Source organism: Ochotona princeps, chromosome 18 (assembly GCF_030435755.1).
Source record: "Ochotona princeps isolate mOchPri1 chromosome 18, mOchPri1.hap1, whole genome shotgun sequence".
Taxonomy (NCBI): Eukaryota; Metazoa; Chordata; class Mammalia; order Lagomorpha; family Ochotonidae; genus Ochotona; species Ochotona princeps.
In genome coordinates, this window is record NC_080849.1 from 43,769,350 (window position 1) to 43,792,952 (window position 23,603).

Below are 23,603 nucleotides of genomic sequence, written 5' to 3' on the forward strand. Positions count from 1 at the left end.
AGAACCTTACCCACCTCCCAGCAGCTTTACTACCAGGTTAGGACTCCAAATGCCAAAGCCAGACGCTGCTGGCCAGTGTTTCCACCCAAGCTTACCAGGCTTCTCTATCATCTGAATCCTGTCCTCAAAGCAAGACACCCAAAGGCCCAGCCAGGCCAGCCAACAGGAGTGAGACAGAGAAAAGATCCATTCAAGGGCAAATATGATGGCCCTGAATCTCTGAGGCTTCCTTGAAACAACGGTTACAGGTTCTTTTTGTTGTTTTGTTTTAAAACCTAACTGCCCACTATTAATGCTTTTATTAAAGACATCAAATACAGACCTACAAGATCTGTTCTGGCTATGTCTAAGAAATAACTTAAAGGCCGCTCAGCATGGAGTAGTCACAGATGAAAAAAATGACAGTTTTCTCCCCCAGAAGCCCCCATCTGCGGGGCTGGAGTCTGGCTGTAGTGTGTGCACCTGCAGGCACACCCAGCTTGGCACACCAGAGCACCATTCTGTTGCAGTGTGCAGGAAAGGAAGGGCCTGGAGCAGAGCCATGTGCAGACAGTATCAGCCAGCACCACCAACTGCATGGGGGGCAGTTCTGTGGACTCTGAAGCTCTGGAAAAGGCCCTGGTTACAGAGAGTGACAAACCCAACTGTCCAGTGGAAATGATAACACGTTACTTTGTATAATGTTTTAGCCCACTCCGTTTTCATTTTCCTTCCTTTTAAGTTATGCAACTGAAGGAGTGGTCAGGACATAACTTGGCAGGAAGCACGTGTGAGGGCCCATGACTGGACCACAGGCCTCTAACCAAGCCATCCCCTCACTCCTGCTTCCAGCTGATTCAGGACCTGGGAAGGCGAAGGAGGGCAGCAGTGCCTGCCCAGGAGACCTGTCTCTGCTCAGGAAAGCACGTGCTGACCACCTTCCTGTGGTGTGAGGTGAACGACTGCAGTCCCTTCACCATCAGAGATGCGGCCTCAGGCCAGGTCATCCAGGTCCACTGCAGGGATGGGGTCTCGCCAGTAGCAGAAGGAGCTGAACTCTGGGCAGGGAAAGGCAGAATTCTGTTCCTTATCGAGGAGTGGGAACACGTGCTCCACAAGTTCACTCAGCCTGTGATATCTAGAAGGGATTGAAGAAGACGGGCTGTTAACTTAAAATCAAAAGTGCAAGACCATGTGTTACGAAGTTACTTGTTCAGGTTCTTTTGAAGCAGACTTCCTCCTGTAAGTCTATGGAGAATCCTGACCCTCCAACAGCTCTTCTGGAGGCGCAGACACTGGGCAGGTGCTCCCAGCTGGGCCTGATCTTGGTAATGTCTGCTATCTCGAGTGCTGCAGGCTCCAGGGCCCAGAAGGGGAATTATACTTACGATGACTTGTTTCCTTTGGTCCTCTCTTGTATTAATTCACCCTTGGGGTTCACGGTGAATATCCTACAGTCTGGAACTCCAACTTGTGTGTATGCATAGACATCCTGCAGAAACATCCGGCAGGGTGATCACAGGGAGAAAGAACTAGGAGCTGCTCTAGTTCCCTGGGAGTCACAGTACTGCATAAACAAACTCCATGGGGATCGTGTGCCGCTGGGCCCAGTGCGGCCCCGCCACTGATACTGAGCTTCAGATAAACGCCAACTCAACAGTGCAAACTCAGGAATGCTTGGGACAGTCAGAAACATGGGCAACCAAGAATCAGCCAGTGGCCCTGCAGCAGGAAGAGGCCCAGAAGCAATGTCTTATGCAGGCCTGAGATCTGACAGAGGATGGGAGGCGGGTGGGGGCAGTGATGAGGCAGGGTGAGCATTAAAGCTGTATGTAGCCTGGGTCAGGCCCAAGGACAGAGCTCAGAGCCACTTACAGCGCAAGTCAGAGCAGCCTGACGAAATCCAGCTGAGAAGATGCTTTTGTTTATACAAATTCTAAGACAAATCTGGGGCCCAGAGCAGTAGCCTAGTGGCCTTGCATGCGCCAGGATCCCATATTGGCGCTGGTTCGTGTCCCAGTTGTTCCACTTCCCATCCAGCTCCCTTGCTTGTGCCCTGGGAAAGCAGTGGAGGACAGCCCAAAGCCTTGGGACCCTGCACCTGCCTGGGAGACCAAGAAGGGAGACCTCCTGGCTCTGGATCGGCTCAGCTCCAACTGTTGTGGCTACTTGGGGAGTGAACCAGAGGACGGAAGATCTTTCTGTCTCCCTTTCTCTCTGTAATTCCAACTATGTACCTTCAGAATCTTCCTGATTGCTACCAGAGTTTGGAAAAAACACACTAAGTGAAAACTGGACATATTTTCTCTTGTTGACAAAACCAGCCGAGTTTATGAGGTGGCTAATGCCCTTCCAAGCCCACCCCTTGGAATCTGAATCACACTGTTATCTGGAGCCCAGAGACACTTACATTTGGACGGTTCCCAAAGGCAGCATAGAAGGGCTGCTTGGATGGAGCAAAGAGATTCTTGATGTCATTCAGACACTCAATTTTGAACTTCTCTGGTTTCTTTTCGATTACTTCCCTAAGGAGAGGGCCGGGGAGAAGACACCATATTTATAACGATGGTTTGTCTTAGTGTGTTTTCCTAAACTTTTAAAACACTTCCCTCCCACAAGCAGAGGCAACCAAGGGCACCTGTGGAAGGCGGAGAACAAGCTGCTAGGCGACAGCATCAGGGGCCCACGGGGCAAGATGGTGCCCTGGTCGTTGACCCAGTGCAGGTAGCCACGCGTCATGTCGGCCATGCCAATAGCACGCGCAGAGCAATACAGAAACTTGTAGCCGTTCCTGAAAGAAAACACAGCCTACTGAGCCAGTGTGTTGTGGCTACGGGAAGAGAAGCATTTTCTTTCAACAGATGTAAATAATGTTGTTTTCATGCTCCACTAAACTTGAAAATTTAGTAATGTAGCTGATTAAGATGATCAAGATTTCACCTTTTCACAAAACACAAACCACGCAAATAGAGATTGTACTAAATTTGTAGACTAGATGCTTAGTGTATCAGAATTTACAATCTAATTATAGAATGGACAAAAAACCTGGATTATCTTTTGAATATCTGTTATAAAGGAAAGAAACAAGAAATTTTATTTACAAGGACAATTTGCAGAATACAAACCATTTCATAGACATGGAGTGAAATTACATTTGAGTAACTCATTCAGAATTTAGCATGATGTCTTTCTCACTAATGCAGAAGATACTCCAATATTTTTTAGGATTTATTCATTTAAAAGGCAGAGTTACAGAGAAGAGGGAGAGACGTGAAGATGCTCTAAATTTTCAAATCAATGTTACTTGTATGCATTAAATTTTTGCAAAAGCCTTGGCACTGTTTCCCCTCAGAGTGTACTCGGGAAGGGACCCCTGTACGCGTGACCTGTTTTCTTGTGCATGTATGCAGTATTTATTCAAAGAAGTATAGTTAAAAATCCAGGAGGGTCTGGTTCCATGGCAACAGGATAACACCGCACTATGTGGTATCAGCAGCCCATCGGGGTGCCAATTTGTGTCCTGGCTGATCCACTTCCAATCCTGTTCTCTGCTTATGGCTTGGAAAAGCAGCAGAGGATGGCTCAAGTAACTGGAAAATTGCAACCACATCGATGACCTGGAAGAAGCTCCTGGCTCCTGCCTTCTGACAGGCACAGCTCCAGCCATTGTGGCCATCTGATGAGTGAATCAGCATATGGAAGGTTTTTTTTTCCTCCTCTCTGTAAATCTTTCAAATAAAAATAAACAAATTTTAAAAAAAACAAAGTTGAAGAAATAAGAGGCCGGTGCTGTGGCCTATCAAGTTAAGCCACTACCTAAGACACTGATATCGCACGAGTGCCGGCTCCAGTCTTGGCTGCTCTAGTTCTTATCCGGCGCCCTACTGATGTGCTCCGGAAGTAGTGGAAGACAGCCAGTGTCTGGACTCTGCACCCACACTGGATACCCACATGTGAATTTCAGAACCCTGGCCTCAGCCGGTTGCAGCTCAGCTATCGTGGCCATCTGGGAAGTGAACCAGTGCAGTGAAAAACATCTCTCTCTTTCCTTTCTCCCTGATCTCTCTGAGTCTTTCAAATAAACAAATAAACCTTTAAAAAAATGCAGGAAATATATCAAAAACAAAAATCAACTTTCTGGATAGATTAAACAACAATTTAAAAAATCCTTTACTTATTGGAAACAGAATCACAGAGAGATTTAGGTTTACTCCCTAAACGACCACAAGATTCAAGTCTGAGTTAGGCTGAAGGCAGGGGCCTATAACTCCATCCGGGTTTCTCATGTGGATGACAGGACCGTCACCCACTGCTCACCAGACATGCCAGAAGGAAGCCGACTCAGAAGAAGGGTAGATGGGACTCGAACTGGACTCTGATCTGGGTATCCCAAGCAGCTGCTTAACTCACAGTGCCACAAGGCCCACCCCCCACCCCATTACATTTTGTATACACACACACAAAACTATCATTACTTGAAGGTACTACAAAGCATCTGTGGAAAATATGAAAATGTTTAAATCCTTGAGTAGCATTTATTTTACATTTTATATTTTACATTTTTACATTTATTTTATATTTTCTGTGGACTTTCTGGAGAGTGCTCATAGATGTGGGTAGTGTGTAAAACTCAGCAGTTCTGAGAATCAGCTTGGACAACACAGGCAGCATCACGCTGCAGTGCTACACACAGCTCAGGCCGCTCAACGGTGGCTGCTGCTTCCTTTTGCTTCCTTCGTGCAAGGCCGTAAGGGAAGGGGAGACACAGAGGCAGGAACACACGGTGCGAGTGACTGATGACAGACACGTTTCTTTAGTTCTTAAAGCAGAACTGCAGCTCACGACAAGGGGAGGATACCTACTCGTTGATGGCATGGTAGAGCTTCGCTATGCCCTGGTGAGTCCAATCTTTTCCCAGCTGTGGAAGGATCTGTCCCAGAGCATCAGACCTGATGAGGAGGAGGCAGAAGCGGGAAAAGTTATCAAGAAACAAACACACCAAGACAGGCATTTCACCCTTTGGTTGACCATCAGTTGCCAATAAGCACTGGCTGGGGAGCAGGTGGTAGACACTGTACAAAACCATTTCATGGCAGCTTCCTGCCACTGTGAGGCAGTCCCTGCCAATGCACTAACCAAAGTGCTTTTAAAAGCACGTGACACAAAGGCTACATGTTCGTTTTCAAAGATAATGCATCCTTTTTTTTCCTCTCTAATCTCAACAAATGTTTCCCTTTTAAGAATTTCTTTATTTGAGGATACTGTATGGTGGTGTAGCAAGCTAAGCCTCCAACTGAAGTGCCAGCATTCCATATGGCCATCAGTTTTGCATCTGGGCTGCTCACTTCTGACCTAGCTTCCCTGCTTATGGCCTGGGAAGGCAGCAGAGAATGGCTTGGACCTTGAGCACTTGTAGAAGAACTGAAGGAGGTTCCTGGCTTCAAACCAGCTCACCTCCAGCTGCTATGGCCATTTGCAGAGAGAACCAGCAGATGGAAGACCTTTCTGTCTCGCCTTCTCTCTCTGTAACTTTCCAAAGACACAGAGAGAGAATCCTCCAACTGCTAGTTCACTGCCTAAATAGCCCAATTACCAGGGCTGGGTCAGGCTGAAGTCAGGAGCCGCTTCCTAGTCTCCCACAGGGATGGCAAGGGTCCGAATACCTGAGTCATCCTTCGCTGCTTTCCCAGGCACTTAAGCAGGGAACTGGACTGCAAGTTATGCAGCTGGGGCTTGAATGGCCACCCATATGGGATGCCAGTGCCACAGTGCTAGCTACAGTGTTTCCTTCTAATGTCAGGATTTGAAGACCAAATAATTAGATAGGTCCCAAATTTACCTTTGTCCCTACTTTGCATGCGTCCACCCATCTTCCTTCATCTCCAGGATGACTGTGTGTGTAGATGACCTTAAGGGTGCTGCAGGGCATATGGTCTAGAAAGCCCTCTCAACTGCGCCTGCGGGCTGGGCGCCCCACGTAAAGCTCCCCACTCCCACCTTGCCCAAGCGCGGGCTTACTTGGTTATTGTTCCGTCGATATCAGAAATGACGATCTTATCATTCCAGTTCCACAGGTAAATGGTACCGGCACAGCGGCAGGTGCCTTGATACTGGGTGGTGATACTGAACACAACATCATTTGGGCCGTTGTGGAGATTCAGTTTTGCCTTTCACAGACAGCATAATAAAGAAAATCAGGTGACAACAGTCTGGAACACAGCTTAAAAACCCACAAGTAATGCCTGGTGTTTCAGGCTCCCCCCAACCTCATGGCAGGATGGCTTCTCTGGTGTCAGGAAGCAGCCCTGCAGTGCTGAGCACGCTCACACACAGAGGGGCTGCAGAGCCTCAGCAGAAACAGCCCTTGGGATTCCAAAGACTTCCCTGATCCCAAACAAAATCAACCTCTTCTATTCTAAACACTAAGAATTACTGCCGAGACCACAAACTCCTCCTGGCGGCACCCAGTGGATTGAGACAGGAGGTACAATAGGGAAAGGAATGGATTATGTCTAAGCTGACATTTTCCCATCGTGGCTCAGTGCTAGGTCAGCTGTGTCAGCTGCACTGGGGAGACATGCTAAAAACAGATGCCTCAGGTCACTACTAAGGAGGCAGGGAGCTCTGGTGGCCGTAAGAGCCCACGTCCCAAGATCCACAGGTGGCCTGAGAGGTGCGGACACTGGCCTTTCTGATGAGCATTAAATGACCACAAGCCACACAGCGTTTGTATGCTGGGGACTGGGAGGGAGGGGAGAGGAAGCGGGTCCAACTCGGCAACTCGCAGGGCTCTATCAGGTCCCCATGGGGCACACTCACAATCTGGTCGGAGGAGAGGCGAAGAGACTTCTTGTAGGAAGTTGTGCTGCTGTGGCCCACGGACTCCGCGGGCAGAGGCTCTACTTTGATGGACTCCTCGAGTTCCTGTGACCCTTCGTCACTTGATGAGTCATCCTCAGCCGACCTGTTCAACACCAACCCAGTCACTCAAGAGGCAGCAGGATTTTTTTTAAATTGATGAAAGTTTTCTATTTACGATCAAGAAAACAAACACATCTACAACGCTTTCTAGGGATGAGAAAAGCTGTCTCCCCATCATTTCTCCACGGCTACACTTTCCTTATGCCTTAAACATTTGCATCACTAACAGTACAGCTCCTTTCCTTTCTCTCCCTCTTGTAACCAGCACACAGTTACTTTCTGGCTCTGATTTTTATTTTTTATGCCATTTTCAGTGAATACTATTGGGGTCTACTGACTAATGTTGACAAAGATACGTACATTTCAAAAGATACACATTCAAAAAAATGTAATTGCTTTTATACAGTGCCACATAATGTTAGTCTACCATGGACCGCACATTCAACAGTGGTCCCCTAAGGTTACAATGCAGTTTCTAGATATGTAGGCAGCTATACTATCTAGGCTTGTGCCAGAACGCTCGCAGATTACATTCCTGTTGTTAAGCAAGACTGTACTGGTTTTTACTTATTTTACAGAAGTATTTTATTTGAAAGGCAGAATGACAGAGAATCGTTCACCGCCTAGTTCACTCCTCAAACGAGCTGCAATAGACAGGGCTAAGCCAGGCCAAAACTAGGAGCCTGGCAATCCATCTGGCCTCACGTGGCTGGACCATCTTCCATTGCTTTCCCAGGTGTGTTAGCAGGGGGCTGGATCGGAGTGAAGCAGCTGAGACTCAAATGGTTGCTTAGGTGGGATGGCAGTGTCACAGGCCCAGGCTTAACCCACTAAGCCACAATGTCGGCCAATATTATGGAACTAGAAAAACTTCAAACACCCCAACAGAATAAAAGGTAAGAAAAGCAACTCTGAGGTTTATAAAGACTATTGCATCAAAGAGGGGATGGAGAAGGAAAAACTAGACTGGGGAATGTAAACCAGATGACAGAAGAAAGGGGCACACTGCACGTGAGGAAATCCTGGAGGGTGCTGCTTCACCCAGGGAACAAAAGGGATCCAAACCCAGCCTTTATATTGTAATGTCTCCTCTGGGGACCTGACAGGAAGCAGAGGAAACAGACACTGGGCTAGCACCCCTTAAATATCCCTTAGGACCCTTTCTTACAGCCATTCCTTACTTGGTTACTCAGTTTCACGGCCTCACAATGGGGAAAATGTATTGGGAAGCATTGACAGGGCTGTCTCCATCCCTCCCGCCACACACGTTAGAAAAGCAGAAACTGCCTTCAGGTTAGGGACAAAAGATATCCAATGCTGCCTACAGGAGAAAGACATTTCTAACTAAAAATTAAACAAAAGCGCCAAGGCCCACTTAGCTGCAACGGCTACAGGAGGAGTAGCTGGGAGGCAGGGGAGCCCCACCTGGCACCAGCTGGCTCCTTTGTGCTTGATGGCATGTCACTAGTCGGCAGTGCCTCAGACTTTCCCTCCTTGGTTTCTGGCAGCTGAAAGAGAAAGAAATCACAACAGGTGCCATGTAGTGTTTTCGTTATAAACAAGCCAAAGTTTATGAGCAATCCTTTCAAAGAGAAAACTGCTTACTAAGCCTAGAACTTGAAAATGCTTAAAAACTGGACTTGTTAGTTGAGCCAAAGACAGAAATCTGAGATGGAAGCTATGTGCTGCAATACGTAAAGTTATCCCCTTAAAGCAGAGGCAAAAGATTTCACAAGAGCAGTATTTCAAACCATAAACAGTAACTGGCTCAAACTTGCAAGATCCCTGGCAGTGACAATGGGACTGCAAAACTGAAGTGACTGCTTTTGTTTCTTCTGGAGTAGCTTTGAATCTTCTTAAAAAGGGACTAGAAGGTTGTCCCGAGACTATGTTGATGTAGACTTGAACTTGGTATGACTACTTTTTTTTTTTTAATTTTTAAAAACAGATTTTGGAACAGCTTTTTATTTGAAATGCAGATTATTTTTTAAAGATTTATTTATTTTTAATGGAAAGGCAGATATACAAAAAGGAGAAGAGACAGAGAAGAAGATCTTAACTCCTCAAGTGGCTACAACAGCTGGAGCTGAGCCGATCTGAAGCCAGGAGCCAGGAGCTTCTTCCAGGTCTCTCATGCGGGTGCAGGTTCCCAAGGCTTTGTGTCATCCTCCACTGCTTTCCCAGGCCACAAGTAGGAAGCTGGATGGGAAGTGGGGCTGCCGGATTAGAACCAGCACCCATATGGGATCCCTGCATAAGCAAGGCGAGGACCTTAGCTGCTAGGCTACTGCACTGGGTCCTGAAAGGCAGATTTAACAGAGAAGAAACAACAGAGAGAAGGTCTTCCACCCACTGGTTCACTTTGCAGATGGTAGCAACAGCCAGAGCTGAGCCAATCTGAAGCCAGAAGCTTCTTTCAGTCTCCCATGTGGGTGCAAGGGCCCAAAGGACTTGAGCCATCTTCTTGCTGCTGTTCTAGTCCACAAGCAGAGAACTAACTGGAAGTGTAGAGCAGCTGGGACATGAGCCAGCAGCATATGGATGCTGGGACTGTAGGCAGAGGACTAACATGCATGCCACTGCTCCAACACCATGGCACAGGCTTATTACAGATTTCTTCTATTTTATTTGAAAGAGTTACACAGAGAAGGAGAGACAGAGATCTTGCCTCTGCAGGTTAACTCCCCAAATGGTTGCAACAGCTGAAGCTGAACTGATCTGAAGCCAGGAGCTTCTTTGGGTCTCCTATCTGGGGATCAGGGACCAAGTACATGGGCCATAATCAGGGAGCTTGACCAAAAGTGAAGCAGTGAGGACACGAACCAGTGTCCATAGGGGATGCTGGGGCTGCGAGTGGAGGCTGAGCCGATTACACACAGTGCCAGCTCTGTGACTACATTTCTAACCTTATCTTAAGCTTCTTTTGCAAAAGGCTTTGGGAAATGAAGACTTTATCAGAATTGTCAACTTAAATATCTTAGTATTGAGTTATAGTAAAACTGGAGGTAATGTATATAAAGAGCCCAGTATATAAAGAGCACCTGCTCACAGTAACTATTCAGAAATGACAACCATTATCAGTAAAATGAGGCACCACACAGCACTTTTCATAGTGGCAAAAAGCTTCTTGAATAAAGCAAAGCTTCATTTATTTTCAGCCCACAGAAATCACCATCTCCAGATTTATTACCTGTTTGGTCATGCTTTCTCTCTTACGCCAAAACCACCAGCGACCAGATTTTTTTGGCATCTTGTCTTTAACCCAGGACTCAACTGTGGCCTGTAAACAATTAGTTCAGGTTAGTTTGCATAATCTATTGCATCTAACTATTTTCTACCATTGACCTGTAAGATGGTGCTTTACTCTGGAGCGTGACTGATGCTCCCACACCCCTCAAAGTGGTTTTAACACCTCTGAGACAGAGGACATCCTGCTTTTGTGGAAACACCACCCTGCCAGTTCTGTGCTGTGAGGCAGGGAGTCTGGCTCTGCAGGACCTGAGAGTAGGGAGGTGGGCGGCTTTCATTTCACTGTCTTTGGAAAATGCAATTCCATGGAATTATGAGGATCCAACGAGGCTTATACCATCTTGGTAGATTTCACATAACAGGTGTCTTAGCTGCAATCTGACCCAAACACCCGGGTGTCATGGTTCTGTAGCTTGTATTACCCTCTTCTTGCTGCTTCTTACCGATGTTGAGAAGAAACCGTTTTTCCCACTCACTCAGAATTTAATGAACAATTAGTAAAAGGTCTCAACTTTCAGATATTATCAGAAACTGGTAAAAAAAAAATCTAATAAAAATGACAGAAAGTAGCAGCCAGCAAATCTATTATATCTGGGGCATGTAACTTTAAGCGGCTCATATAACTTTTTGGTTCTTTTAAATTAAATGTTAAGACAGTGAACAGTTCAATTCTGTACCCAGTCAGAAATACACACAGGAGCATTTTTCTAAGCACTCTGTGTTGCGGATACCTTTGAGAAGCAAACAAACGTGGATGACTTGCCTTAGGTAGACTCTTCTGGAACACTTGCAAGCTAAGGATCATGGGTGCAGCCAAAGCCCAGTTATAGTAACTGTGAGAAACAAAAGTTATGCAAAAACCATTACATAATGAGAGAGAAAGAAAGTGCGAGTGAGTGAGAGAGACAGAAAGAGAAAGGGGGAGGCAGAGGGAGCAAGAAGAGAAAGAAACAAAATATACAACTGAATATTCTTTTTTGTTTCTTTTCAAATCTTCTATTTTGGGGGTGAATATTCTTTTCAATAAACAGATCAGCTACATTTTTGTCATATATATAATTTTTATTTTATGGAAAAGTTCTGAATTGAAAAGCCTTAGTACCTTTAACAGAGTAACTTTTCAATGTCTCAAAACTGAAGTTGAGGCTTCACTTTCAGTTTAAAGTCACTGGTTTCTGGGCTTGCTTACAGAAGATGACAAGCTGTAAATCAAGATAGTGTGATTCTACAAATATTGCAAGAGTGTTTAATAAAGATTAAAGCAAGAGTACTTACCGGTTATATATCCGTATTACAAGGTTAGGATTGTCTATAAGTCCAGGGTTTTCTGCAAATTCATGGTAAGTAATGATATGCTCCATGAACTTTTCTGCAATGTAAAATAACAGCGATCAATTTGGTTAGACATTCCATGAGTCCTATAAAAGATTAGTATAATACTACACACTGCAAGAGTAGGCTAAAATAAAGTAAGTGCTTTCTTTAAAAATGCATTAACTATTATTCTCTCAAAAGCAAAATGTCGGTTCGGGCCTTGGGTTTGAGGGCAAGTGCCGCTCCTCACAGTGTGGCGGTTGTGTGGGGTGCCCCTGCCGGGTTGGACCCAATGCTGGGAGCTCACGCCAAAGACACTGCCACAAGGCAGTGAACGAGTCCTTGGCCTCCCCCAGGACCCAAGAGAGCTCTTTCCTCAGAGTAAGTGCGCCATGAGGGAACTTGGGAACTGGGTTAAAATTCCTAGCTCTGCCCAGCTGCTAATATCTTGAGGCTGGGTGAGTTTGGGAGGGGTTCAGGCCTTGGGTTTGGGGGCAAGTGCCGCTCCTCAGTGTGGCAGCTGTGGGGGGGTGCCCCTGCCGGGTCGGACCCAATGCTGGGGGCTCACGCCAAAGACACTGTGCCACAAGGCAGTGAACGAGTCCTCGGCCTCCCCCAGGGAGGCTAGTGCACCTTGTGGTGCCAGGCTTTGCCTGCTGGCCACCCGACGGCAAACTCTGTGGTTTTTTAAGATATGTTTGCTGCCTGGGGACACCCATGACTAAGTCCAATTTTAGTGTAGGTGAGTAGTGAATCTTGGGTGATTCCCAGTGACAGGGTCATGGAAGGTTTAGGCATGCATGGGGACTGAAACCTGGTGGTTTGGAGGGAAGTACCATGGAGACAATTTCGGTTAGACAGATACACCGGCCCAATTAGGAATACAGAAATGGCCTGTTAGCCTAGAACATCACTTATTGTCACACACCAATGCTATGGATGGGGGCCTCTATGGCAGTGATGGGTACCATTACCCAACTGTTTGGTGGAGTGGTCACATTTGGCAGGGTCAAGACTCTATCCAGCACACGAGAGAACTTGGTCTGGGGGTAGATTCTATGGGGTTGTGTAGGCCCAACCCTGTGGAAATATAAGTTCCCCTGGTTAGCTCGCAAGTTGGGGTTGGGATGGACTAAGCTAGATGTGACCATGCCACCTGCCATCACACACGGGTGCAGGAACCCAAAACAGTCAGGGCAGGTCAAGGCAGCAGCACCTGAAAGTGCATCCTTTAACAGGATGTGGGGTGGGCCGTGCTGCCACTGGAAGGGGACAGAATGGGCAGGGCTGAGCTGACCTTAACTCACAAGAAACAACAGAAATCAGGTTGGAGCACAGGTCATGCCAAGTAGGTCCTTGCACCTACGGATCTGCGTAAGACGGGGATGCTAAGCCACAGCATCTAAGGGGACAGGACAAGTGAGGGGCTCTACCAAGTTGAATCAGAGCAACCACTGGCCTTCACGAGATCTAAGGCTGGGAATAGGCCCAGTTGGGCAGCTAAGGGGATACTCTAGCTGGGTTGAGTTTCCCACCAATGAGCGCATGGGCTGTAAATGGGGCTGCGTTCCAATCAGGATACGAGTGTAATTCCACTTGGCACAAGTGTGGACTGGGAATGGAAGCACCAAGCCGGGCCAGACTCCAACACCATCTGGTGCTCTGCAGGACCAGGGGAAATGTATGACAGACTAGGCTAGGTCTCAGCCCTTACTGAACCATGTGTAAGCTGTATGGGGGTATGGAAGAGCCATGGCTGGGTTGAAACATCCAACAATAAGAACCAGATTGGGTTGAAGAACAGTCAGGAAAAGCCACTGTTCCTGCTAGGACAGGAGGTGAACTGAACAGGGCTGGCTCATGGACCCACTGGTATGCGCAAAACCTGGCAATGGGAGAGTTTCTGATGGAGGAGCCTGGGCAACTCCTCTGGCAGGACACAGTCCCTGCAGGTAAGCACAAGAAGCATGATAGGAAACAGCCCAGAACAGGCTATGGAAATTATCCCACTGGTATACACATGGCATGGATAGGGGGCAGACCAGGCTGAGCCAGTTCACATCACCTGCTGGCGAATCCGAGCACCAGAACAGAGTGTGGGTCGAGCCAGGTTCGGTTGCGACACATACTAGTACACAATAAGGAATGCCAAGGTGAGATGAGCCGTACCAGATGTGGTTGCAGCGCCCAACCAGCACATGTGATAATCAGGGGGAGGAGGCAAAGCTGACAGGGGAACGTGGGCTCCCCTGCTGGACAACTACTTCCATTGGAAAGCGTGGGCTGGGATGGGGGCAGATCAGCATAGGCAGGGCTGTAACACCTGTGGGCCTCATGTGGACTAGATAAGGGAAGGGCCACGGTGGGCTGACTGTTCCGACTGATGCAAGCAAAAACTAGAGTGGGTGAGGGTTGGTTGGGCTAGCCGCAGTATTAGCTGGCAGAGGCTGGCACTGGGATCTAATTCTGTCAAGTCAAATGCCAGAACTATCTGGAGAGTGCATAATCTTGGAGTGAGTGTGGCCTAGAAGGGAAATAGTGGGCACCTCCCTTGGGGCTACCACTCTCATTGGACAGCACGAACACCAGGACAGGGGCAGGGGTGGCTGTACAGAAGGGCACCTGCCAGTAGGTGTGTGGGCTGGATAGTAGGTTGGTTGGGTTGAGCTGGGCTTCAATCCCATCGACACGTGCGAGAGCTAAATGGGATGTGGGACAGACTTGACAAGCCTGCGGTGCATACTGGCAAGCATGGGAACAGGGTAGGGGGCAGAACTGGTGGGGGTTATGGGGAGTCGCCCCAACTAGGCTGCAGCTCCAACCGGTTTGCGTGAGGACCGAGTATGAAGCGGGCAGGATCGAACTGGACTACAACACCCGCTGGTTCACGAGGAAGACAGGGCTGGAAACAGAACGAACCCAGCAATCCCAACGACCAGCATGTGCATAAGCTGACTGGTGTGACGGACAGTGTCGGACTCTGTACTAGCAAACTCGCGCAAGAATCAGGCCCGGGATCATCTCAGACGAAGTTTCTTTGGAGATCCCTCCAACTGAACTGCTGATCTTAGAACCCCAACCATGAAGAGACTGTCAGCCAGTGGATTCTGAATAGGGTTCATTGCAATTGGAACTGAGAGACTGGCAGCAATCCAGAACTGATGAACTATCAAAACCGTATGAGCAGGACCCTCAGAGCGCGCCTCCCATTGGGGATCTGGGTTGGGTGGGGCTTTTCCCTTTGTTTTTTTTCCTCACCCCAGATACAGGGAAAAATGATACTGGTGTGGAAACAATGGTATTACCCACTTTCACCCTGTAGCCCTTGACCCTTTGTTCCCTAATCAACTAAGTAAGATTATTAAAAAATAAATTAAAAAAAAGATAATAAACAAAACAAAAGCAAAATGTCAGTCCCCCCGCCCTGAACAAGAAACAGCACTTCTTTCCAGTAAGAATATAAAAAAATGCAAAAAATTTGCATAAACTTTTTCTTCCTACATATTAAAAATATAACTTATACATGTAAGATATATATTTTATTCAGGGTTTGTAAGGATTATAAAATGCCTACTTAATTTTGTCCCTAGGAGGAACTAGTGAAACATACTTTTAACTTCTTACAAAATATAAAGCAAACAAACAGAACGAAGAAATGGAGAAGAGGCACAGTGAGTGAATGGCTTGGGAGTCCAAAAGAAAAATTTCAGCACAACATGTTTCCAGGACTCAGGTGCCTGGTGTCACATAACGTATTCTAGAACCTGAAGGGAAAACAGAAGGCAAGGAATGCTACTTAGAAAATCTTTACTGAAAAAACTGATCAAGGGCCATCAGCTAAACTGCAAAAATAATAACACAATTTAGTGTAAAAGCAAAAGGCTGCAGAATTTACGATGGTTGTCATGTAGGGGCCAACCACACCAAGGAGTGTCTTCAGTGTCTCTGTCACTGTTCTGTCGATGCAAGAGCAAGCTTGACCTTCTTGGCCAACTCTCCAGCCCATGACAGAAAGTGATCCTTCCAGAAGAAACACCAGGCCTGAGGGACAGTCAGCTTCCTGCAACTTGAAGGCCCTTCCCGCATGTCTGAGGCCCAGTACTTGCAGGGAGGACAGCTGGGCCCAGACCCACAAACATTTCAACTTTTTCTTTCAAGGATTTTTTGTTTTTTGTTGAAAGAGTCACAAAGAAGGCAAGAGAGATCTTTCATCTACTGGTTCACTCCTCAAATGGTTGCAATGACCTGAAACCATTCTTCACTGCTTTCCAACAGCAAGCAGCTGGATCAAAATTGGAGCAGCCGGGACATGAACTGGTGTCCATATGAGAAGACAGAGCTACAGCGGGGAGGCTCAGCCTGATGTCACAGTGTCAGCCTCTTATTTATTTATTTACTTTTAAAGATGTATTTATTTGGAAGGCAGAGTTACAAGACAGAAGGAGTACATCAACTATTTTGAGGGTGAAAGAACTGAAACAGCTGGGGAGCACTAGGCAGCCTGAAAATTTTCAACCTTTCAATTTAAAAGCAAAGCCTTAAAAAAAATAAGTAAGTAAATAAAAAGAAAGTAAAGCCTTCAACATACTTTAAATGAGGGGCAAAGAGCGTTACAGAGATACCCACTCCCCGCGTAAGATCACTACAGCATTCAATGGCTTTGAGACCACTAAATGGAAACTACGCAATCAAGTGATGCCTGGGTAGCATCCTGGGTTGCACCATGCCCCACATACCTTTGGAAATCTCTCCATTCTCACTGAGGCCTCCACAAAGCGAGAGGGTGACGTCAGGTAGGTCCATAGCCGAATCTGAGAGGCACTCAGTACCGCTATCAGCAGCTGCACTTCCCACAGACTGTGGGGACTGGGATCCCGAGAGCGTGTCCGACTCAGGCCACTGCCTGGAGCCAGGGTCCGAGTCACTGCAGTGGCGAGAAGGACACAGAAAGGAGGCTTAGCCTTAACACAATCCCTCACCTCCCTGGCTGCATAAACAGTACAGGCAGATCTACAATCAGATGCAACTTCTCTTACAGGGAACATTTAGAATCAACTATTCAGAAAGAAGCTAAATAGCACCACTAAGGAGTTAACTATGAAAATCGCCAATATAGCACAAATCACTATTGTCATTTACAGTAAAGCAAATTTTCCAACTATAGTTTTTCTGGTTTTAATCAAAGAAGTTATGAGCACTTATTTAAATTTCCACAATGAAAATGACAGAGTAAGAAAAACCTAACTTCCTCTAAAAAGCCGTGGTTCTAAGTACATCCTGTAGAAAATTACTGTAAGGATATAGTATTGTAAAACAAAATTTATCTAAATTTATCTATTTCCTTATAAAATTTAAAAAAGCAGAAATTAAGCAAGAGAAAAATTCTCAGGAGGATAGACTCAACTAGAGAAATACAATTGGGAAATAAATGGGAATAAAACTATTCTTTAAGCAATGAGGACCAGAACTAAAGGTGAGGTTATATGGTATTTTCACTTCACTAGATAAGGTACAGCAATTAGGTGTTCAGAATGTCATAAGGGAAAAACCTTTTGTAATGAACCAAATAAACTGGGAAGAAAAACAAAGGAAATGCCACTTCAAATTTCTTAGCCAAGATGTTCACTATTCTACTAATGTGGCATTTGACATATCATTTTATAACTCACAAATTCGTTTACTTAATTAAGAAATGTGGTATTTTAAATTTATGATCTTAAGAACTGTGAGATCCAGTGACATGATCACTAGCAAAAGCTTCACAGTTGAGCAGCAGAGGGCAGCAGCAGAGCAGATACACCATAATCAGTAGCTTCAAAACATACTGTATTGTACATTTAAATCCTTGAAAGAATCATGGTTTTGGAAATTTTCTTTCTTAATGGCACACTCACACCAGCAAACATGTTAACTAAATCAGCTCTCTTCACTGGAAATGGTAAAAAGCCAAAGTCGCCTGGTACAAAGTTTACAGCCAATCCAGGTACAATAGGCCGCTCTGGGTTAGAAACACTGTGTCCTCTTTCCCAGGAACTCCATGAAGCCCCTCCCCCAGCCAGTGCAGCCATGAGACTGTGTGACCAGCCTATCCATGTGGGGAGAGGGACGGGCAGCACCCTTCCCAGCTGACTCTGCCTCCAAGGACCTCCTTTTCCCACACACTGCCTGCAGGTTTCGGACTCTGCGACCCTAAAAGACTGGTAGAATGTTACAACGGAAAGAGCCTGTGTTCTGAATTCCTGTGTGCAAGGTCTCCCACCAAATACCAGCACTGCAATATTACCACATGGACATAATGCCACTGGCCTGGCTCCCCCACCAGGAACAACATCCACAGGATGTCATCGGACTCAACATGCTACTAAATCCACACGGGGAGGAGTGCAGCAACTGGCAAATACTGGAGGCTTAGCAGGAGAGATGGTCATCACTATGAGAACACAACGGCTTACAGGGAAAAATCAGTCTCATTAAGAGATTTATTAAATGTCTCAAGAGATGATCAGTTCATGAGGTAAGACAACTATAACATAGTAAGATCTCACTGTGTCAGTCATATTCCCCATGTTTTAAAAGGGAAACTAAAGGGGCTGCTGTGGTGGTGTTTCAGCTAATCCTCCACCTGCAAGTGCCAACAAATGGGTGCCAGTTCACGTTCTGGCTACTCCCCTTCTGACCCAGCTCCCTGCTAATGGCCCAGACTGCAGCAAAGCCCAAAGCCTTGGGCCCCTGCACCCACGTGCGAGACCTGAAGAAGCTCCTGGCTTCAGATTGGATCAGCTCTGGCTACTGAGGCCACTTGGAGTGAATTAGCAGAGAGAAGATTTATAAGTTAGTCTTTCAGATTTGTAAATCTCTGTAAATCTTTCAAATACAAATAGTCTAAAAGAAAAAAAACCCTGTAAGAACTCTACCAACAATATAAATAAACGGATCATAAATTAAAATTAGGAAATATAAAATAAAATAATAATTCTAAGACAGCTTACATTTTTACTTTCCTGCTGTGAAAAGTGTTTTACTTACCATACAAAAAAACCCATCACCACAAAGTACATAGATATTTAGACACATATTTTGGGCAAGAACTAGAAGCAATTTTACAAACTTCCAAAAACATCAGTCAAAATTACCTTCATGTTAATTCTATTTTTCCACTGCAACTAAAACATGAAATATGCTTTCTACTAATTCATTTAAAAGTATTTAGTTGTGTGTCTATGGTTCAACATACTCAACTTGTCCATGGAGAAGAGGTTAATTTTTGTCACCACAGAGAATTTAAGACTAGAAATGAGCATGAAAAGATAGTCCAAGTTTATGAAATATGAGGTTCATAATTGAGTTATTCCAAGACACAGGAGGAAGGCTGGAAGACAGGATGAGAACCACTAGCGGTACAGGGAACACAGCCTGTTAGAATGGGGCCTTCAGATCCAGGCTAAACTCAGGAAAGGCCTGCGGCCTGAGGCTTCAAACCAGGAGGATGTTCTTTGGGAAGTGTTTTCAAATAACGATGCATTCTTTTTAAAACACAGAATAAATAAAACAAATGCTACCATAAGCAGATAATTTTTTATTTCAGGTCACTGCAAACACATGCACTGTTTCTAAATTTTCCAAAACCTGAATTAATCATCAGATTTAGCTATAAGTACACATTAAGTAATCAGAGCACTTAAATACACAAGCACACACTACCTTTTAGGGAAATACAGAGCTGCAACCTCAGGTTCTAGAGCCTTCAAGTCATCAAGGTAAATATCATCAGGGCCCTGGTGCTGGCTCCTCTTGTGGACACCTGGTTTTATAACAAAAGCAAAAAACCCACAAAGGTTTGCAAACAATAAGATTGACCATGATCTTACTTTCGAAGGTGTCAGTTAATCTTTTCACTACTTTTTTCTTTTTTTTAAATGAGTTTTTCTTTTTTAAAAAATGAGCCAGTGAGGAATTTAGTAAGAGAAAAGAAACTATTTTGAAGAAATGAAAAATTAAAAAAAAAAAATCAAAACCCCTGAGTTGTAGCAATAACAGTATTGAAAGGGCTATTGATCTTCTATTTTGTTGAAGGTTGCCTTAGATCACAGACAGCATATGGCATTTGTCCTTTTGGGACTTAAAATGGTCTTTAGTTGGGAACACTTGGTCGCAAATGGTAATTTCATTCTTTTGAATGGCTGAGTAGTATTCCATGGAGCAGATGTAGCAGTTTATCCACTCTTCTTTTGACAGGCATCTGGGTTAGATTGTGTTACTGCAAATACAGGAGTGCAGATGCCTTTCTCATAGCAGATCTCATTTCCTTTGGGTGATTCCTAGGAGCAGCATAGCTGGGTTTTACGGCAGGTTTATTTTCACTTCTGTTAGCACTCTCCATACCAACTTCTTAAGCTGGTTTTCAATTACTCTGGCCAATGGTAGAGACATTTAGCACTCAATAAACACGTGGTTTACTTATTCTTTTGCCCATTTGCTGCTTCATGAATAATTCTAGCTCTCAGGTAATGGATATTAATGGTAAAGTTCTAAAAATATTTATAGATAAGAACAAACATGACCAAGCGTGAAGCAACCACCTGTGAAGGGAAGAGTGTCAGTGGGGCACAGGATATTCACCTGGCATCCCAACACCAACCTGAATGTTCTAACTGCAAGAGGACACAAATCCTTGACAATGGCCACATCTGCAGACAACATGAATGATCATCAGGAGATACAGGTAATCCACAGGGGCACACACCTGGTCTAATAGTTAAGGTGCTGGTTAGGATACCTTCAGTTCTTATAAATGCTGTCTCCAGCTCCTGATTTCAGTTCCCTGCTAATGGGGATCATGGGAAGCAGTGGTGATGGTCCCAGTAGATGGTTTCCTGTCACCCAAGTGGGAAATTGAGATTGCATTCCTGGCTCCTGGCTTGGGGCCTCCAACTGTTGTGGGCATTGGGGGAGTAAACAAGCATGAATGAATGCTCATTCTCTAACTGACATTTTAACAAGCAGTAAGGGTTTTTAGAAAGTAATTCTCAATTCCAAAATACTACCTACTCTACTGACCACTGGCATTGCACGTGCCTATCGAGCCCTCATGCTGTTGCTGGTCTAAAGTCTAGCATGTAAACAGTGTTTTAAGTGCAATACAAACCACTTACTCTAAAAAATAATACAAATTACTTCACCAATAACTTTTAAATTTGTAAGTCACTGAAATTATATTTTGGAATTACTGGTTGAGATAATTAATGAATTTTATTTCAATGCTTGTTTTTAAGATTTATTTTACTTTTCTGTAAAAGGCAGAGTTGCAGAGAAAGAGAGGCAGAGACAGTTATGTTCCATTGGCTGGTTCACTTCCCAAATGGCCATAACAGCCAGAGATGAGCTTTCTAAAGCCAGGATCCAGGAGCCTACTTCAGTCTCCTATTTGGGTACAGGGATCCAAGGACTTGAGCCATCTTCTGCTGCTTCTCGGCCATAAGCAAGGAGATGGATCTAAAGTGGAGCAGCCGGTACTCACACTGACACCCATATAGGATGCCAGCACTGCAGCTGGAAGCTCAGCTTTCTATGCCACAGTGCTGGCCCTTTCTGTTTTTTTTTTTTCAAGTGGTTATGAGAAGACTTATTTCATTCTTATCAGACAATGTAAAAGTAACTTCTACATAAAGGAAAATATGGGGATTTTTACATATTAGTTAAAAAATAACAGCACAACACATACAATTATGTACAGTATATAATAACTATGTTGTAGTTTATAGATTTATTATACAGTGATTTACCCTTACTTTAGGGTATATTTCTGTTAAGTTTATAAAAATCTTACTGTCAAGAATTTATGCCAAGTAACTCCAACAGAAGCCTCATACATCTCGTACATACCGACCGCATCAAGAGGTCACACTGAATTAATGACCTACACCATCGGGGTTTGCACAAGGACAAACTCAGCTAACGTATCTCCGCATGTGCACTATTAAGTGGCATGACTATTCTTCCAAAAGTTTTCACAATGATAAGTTAGGGGAAAAGAACAAGGCCAAAAGACTGGGAGGAACCATTCAGAATTCCTGTCCCCAGTCGATTCCAATGTTGCATGTTGGAGTTGCCTAATTCCTGTTAGAAACAAACCTCTCATCTTAGGAGAACCAGATTTTCCCTCTTCACATTTGTTCAAGTTCAACAGACAGTTAATGTGGCTTTGGCAAAAGGGGAGGTGCCAAGCCACTAATGGCTAGATGGCCAGAAATGGCCACAAATACCCGACAGTCACATTCTTTCAGATAAATTATTTCTGAGTGACCCTGAAGATCCATACCTGCTGCACAGATTTATAAAGTCAGTTTGTGCTCATCTAACCTCTAGTGTTAGAATTTAAGAAAAAGGGAAGTAATTCTTTGGCAATGTATGACACTGGGTAATCTTAGGGAAGTTTTTTCCTTAAAAAAAAAAAAAAGCATCTAAGGCATGAGTTAAGAAAATGTTTGTACACTGACTTGCATTGTACAGAGCATCAACAAACAACTTTACATTTTTGGACAGTAAGAATGCTCTGATTTATTCAATTTGTATTTCAAAAATAAGATGCGCTGTTGAGCTGAGTTGGCCCTATCTTCTTTTATTATCCATTATACAAGAAAAATAATTCATGAAAGATGAGAGCAACAATCAAAAATTAGCATACATTTTTATTCCATATAACTGCAAAAGTATATTTAATTTGGCATCAAAATGTTTTAGGTAAAAAATTTTTTTCTCTATGAAATTTTCACTTAGGGGCAGGCAGAGTGGCATAATAGGCTACTGCTTTGCCTGTAATTCGGGCATCCCATATGGACACTGGTTTGTGCCTCAGCTGCTCCATCTCCAACCCAGCTCCCTGCTTACGGCCTAGTCAGGCCATGAAAGATGGCTCAAGTCCCTGGGCCCCTGCACCCACACAGGGACAGACGCTCCCAGCTTCAGACTGGCTCAGCACTGGCTGCTGAGACCATCTGGGGGTGAATCAGCAGATACTCATCTCTATCTCTCCTTCTCTCTGCAAAATATGCCTTCAAATAAAAATAAATAAATCTTTTTTTAAAATGGGATTATTTTTCACTTTGACTTTGCTTGTCAATAAAGTGGTCAATTTCACTGACTGAATGACTGGACCACATTTACTTAAGTTTCTTAATAAATGCTTCTCAAGGACTTACTGAGTAGCAGCAGGAGACTGGGTTCTGTTCCAATAGAAGCTGTAGCTTAATGGGGAAGCCATAATGAATGAGTCATCATAATCAGGGATGTGACTGGGGAATACAAATGCCATCACACAGTATCCCAAACACCAACAAAACGCACCGTCTATGTGCAGGGCTCCCACCCAGACACGCAACTGGTTACCTTTCTTCTTTGATGGCGAGTCCACTTTCGCAGCTGGTTTGGATTCTGAGGGAGCCTCCGCTGAGCACGGGTTGGGAAGGTGGTCCGCATCTAACATAGATGAAATCTGAGGACTCTGTAGAAGAGGTTCGAGAAGTTCGGCCGCTGAGGCTGCATCACCCATCTGCATACACAAGGCTCTAGGTTTGGGTTTCACTATGGTGCACACGGTATCTTCAATGGAAGCATCCTTCTCGACTTCACTTATGAGGTTTTCCTCACTGGGAATTACCCGAAAATGGGTATTTTCTGATGGTGTAATGGTAGCTGTCCTAGGATGGTGATCTGATCTCTCCCTCTTGCTGACCTAAGAAAGTTGAATTAAAAAAAATTAGCTACTTCCAAACGTGCTTGTTATGGCTTATTTCCTAAATTGCTAAATATAATTCATTAAATACACTATTTTGTATGTGTGAAATCTTTCATACAATGAAAAATAAAGTAATAAGACAATTTTCAGATATTAAGAAATAGAGAACATTCATTTTGAGGGGAAAAAAAGAGACCAGGCAAAAACTTAGCCCCGTTTTATACTACCTCAAAGATGAATTAAAAGAATCTAAGATAGGAAGTTAACTCCACAGGTAAAATGTATATTTTTTATAAAATTAAATTCAACAGATCTTATTTTATTATGAATTGGGCAGGAGAATGTTATTTAGAATTTCAGTGCAGAAATTTTAGTTTTCTTTATTTGGGTGCCTTCAAAAATTCTC

At 44.6% G+C, this 23,603-nt stretch overlaps 1 protein-coding gene across 3 annotated transcripts in view; it reads right to left on the reverse strand.

Moving 5' to 3' along the window:
- Positions 1-652: 652 nt before the first annotated feature.
- The window catches only part of LPIN2 (lipin 2), a 70,649-nt gene continuing 47,698 nt past the window's right edge, over positions 653-23,603 (reverse strand). For all 3 annotated transcript variants that reach the window (XM_058676987.1, XM_058676986.1, XM_058676989.1), the window contains exons 7-20: positions 22,849-23,194; positions 19,165-19,264; positions 16,200-16,387; positions 11,425-11,518; positions 10,913-10,982; positions 10,091-10,180; positions 8,326-8,408; positions 6,799-6,943; positions 5,998-6,146; positions 4,842-4,928; positions 2,618-2,770; positions 2,390-2,504; positions 1,368-1,471; positions 653-1,117 (exon numbers count right to left, since the gene is read on the reverse strand). In XM_058676987.1, the coding sequence (XP_058532970.1) occupies positions 973-1,117; positions 1,368-1,471; positions 2,390-2,504; positions 2,618-2,770; positions 4,842-4,928; positions 5,998-6,146; positions 6,799-6,943; positions 8,326-8,408; positions 10,091-10,180; positions 10,913-10,982; positions 11,425-11,518; positions 16,200-16,387; positions 19,165-19,264; positions 22,849-23,194 (1,869 nt within the window). In that variant the 3' untranslated portion in view covers positions 653-972. The remainder of the gene's footprint in view (positions 1,118-1,367; positions 1,472-2,389; positions 2,505-2,617; positions 2,771-4,841; positions 4,929-5,997; positions 6,147-6,798; positions 6,944-8,325; positions 8,409-10,090; positions 10,181-10,912; positions 10,983-11,424; positions 11,519-16,199; positions 16,388-19,164; positions 19,265-22,848; positions 23,195-23,603) is intronic.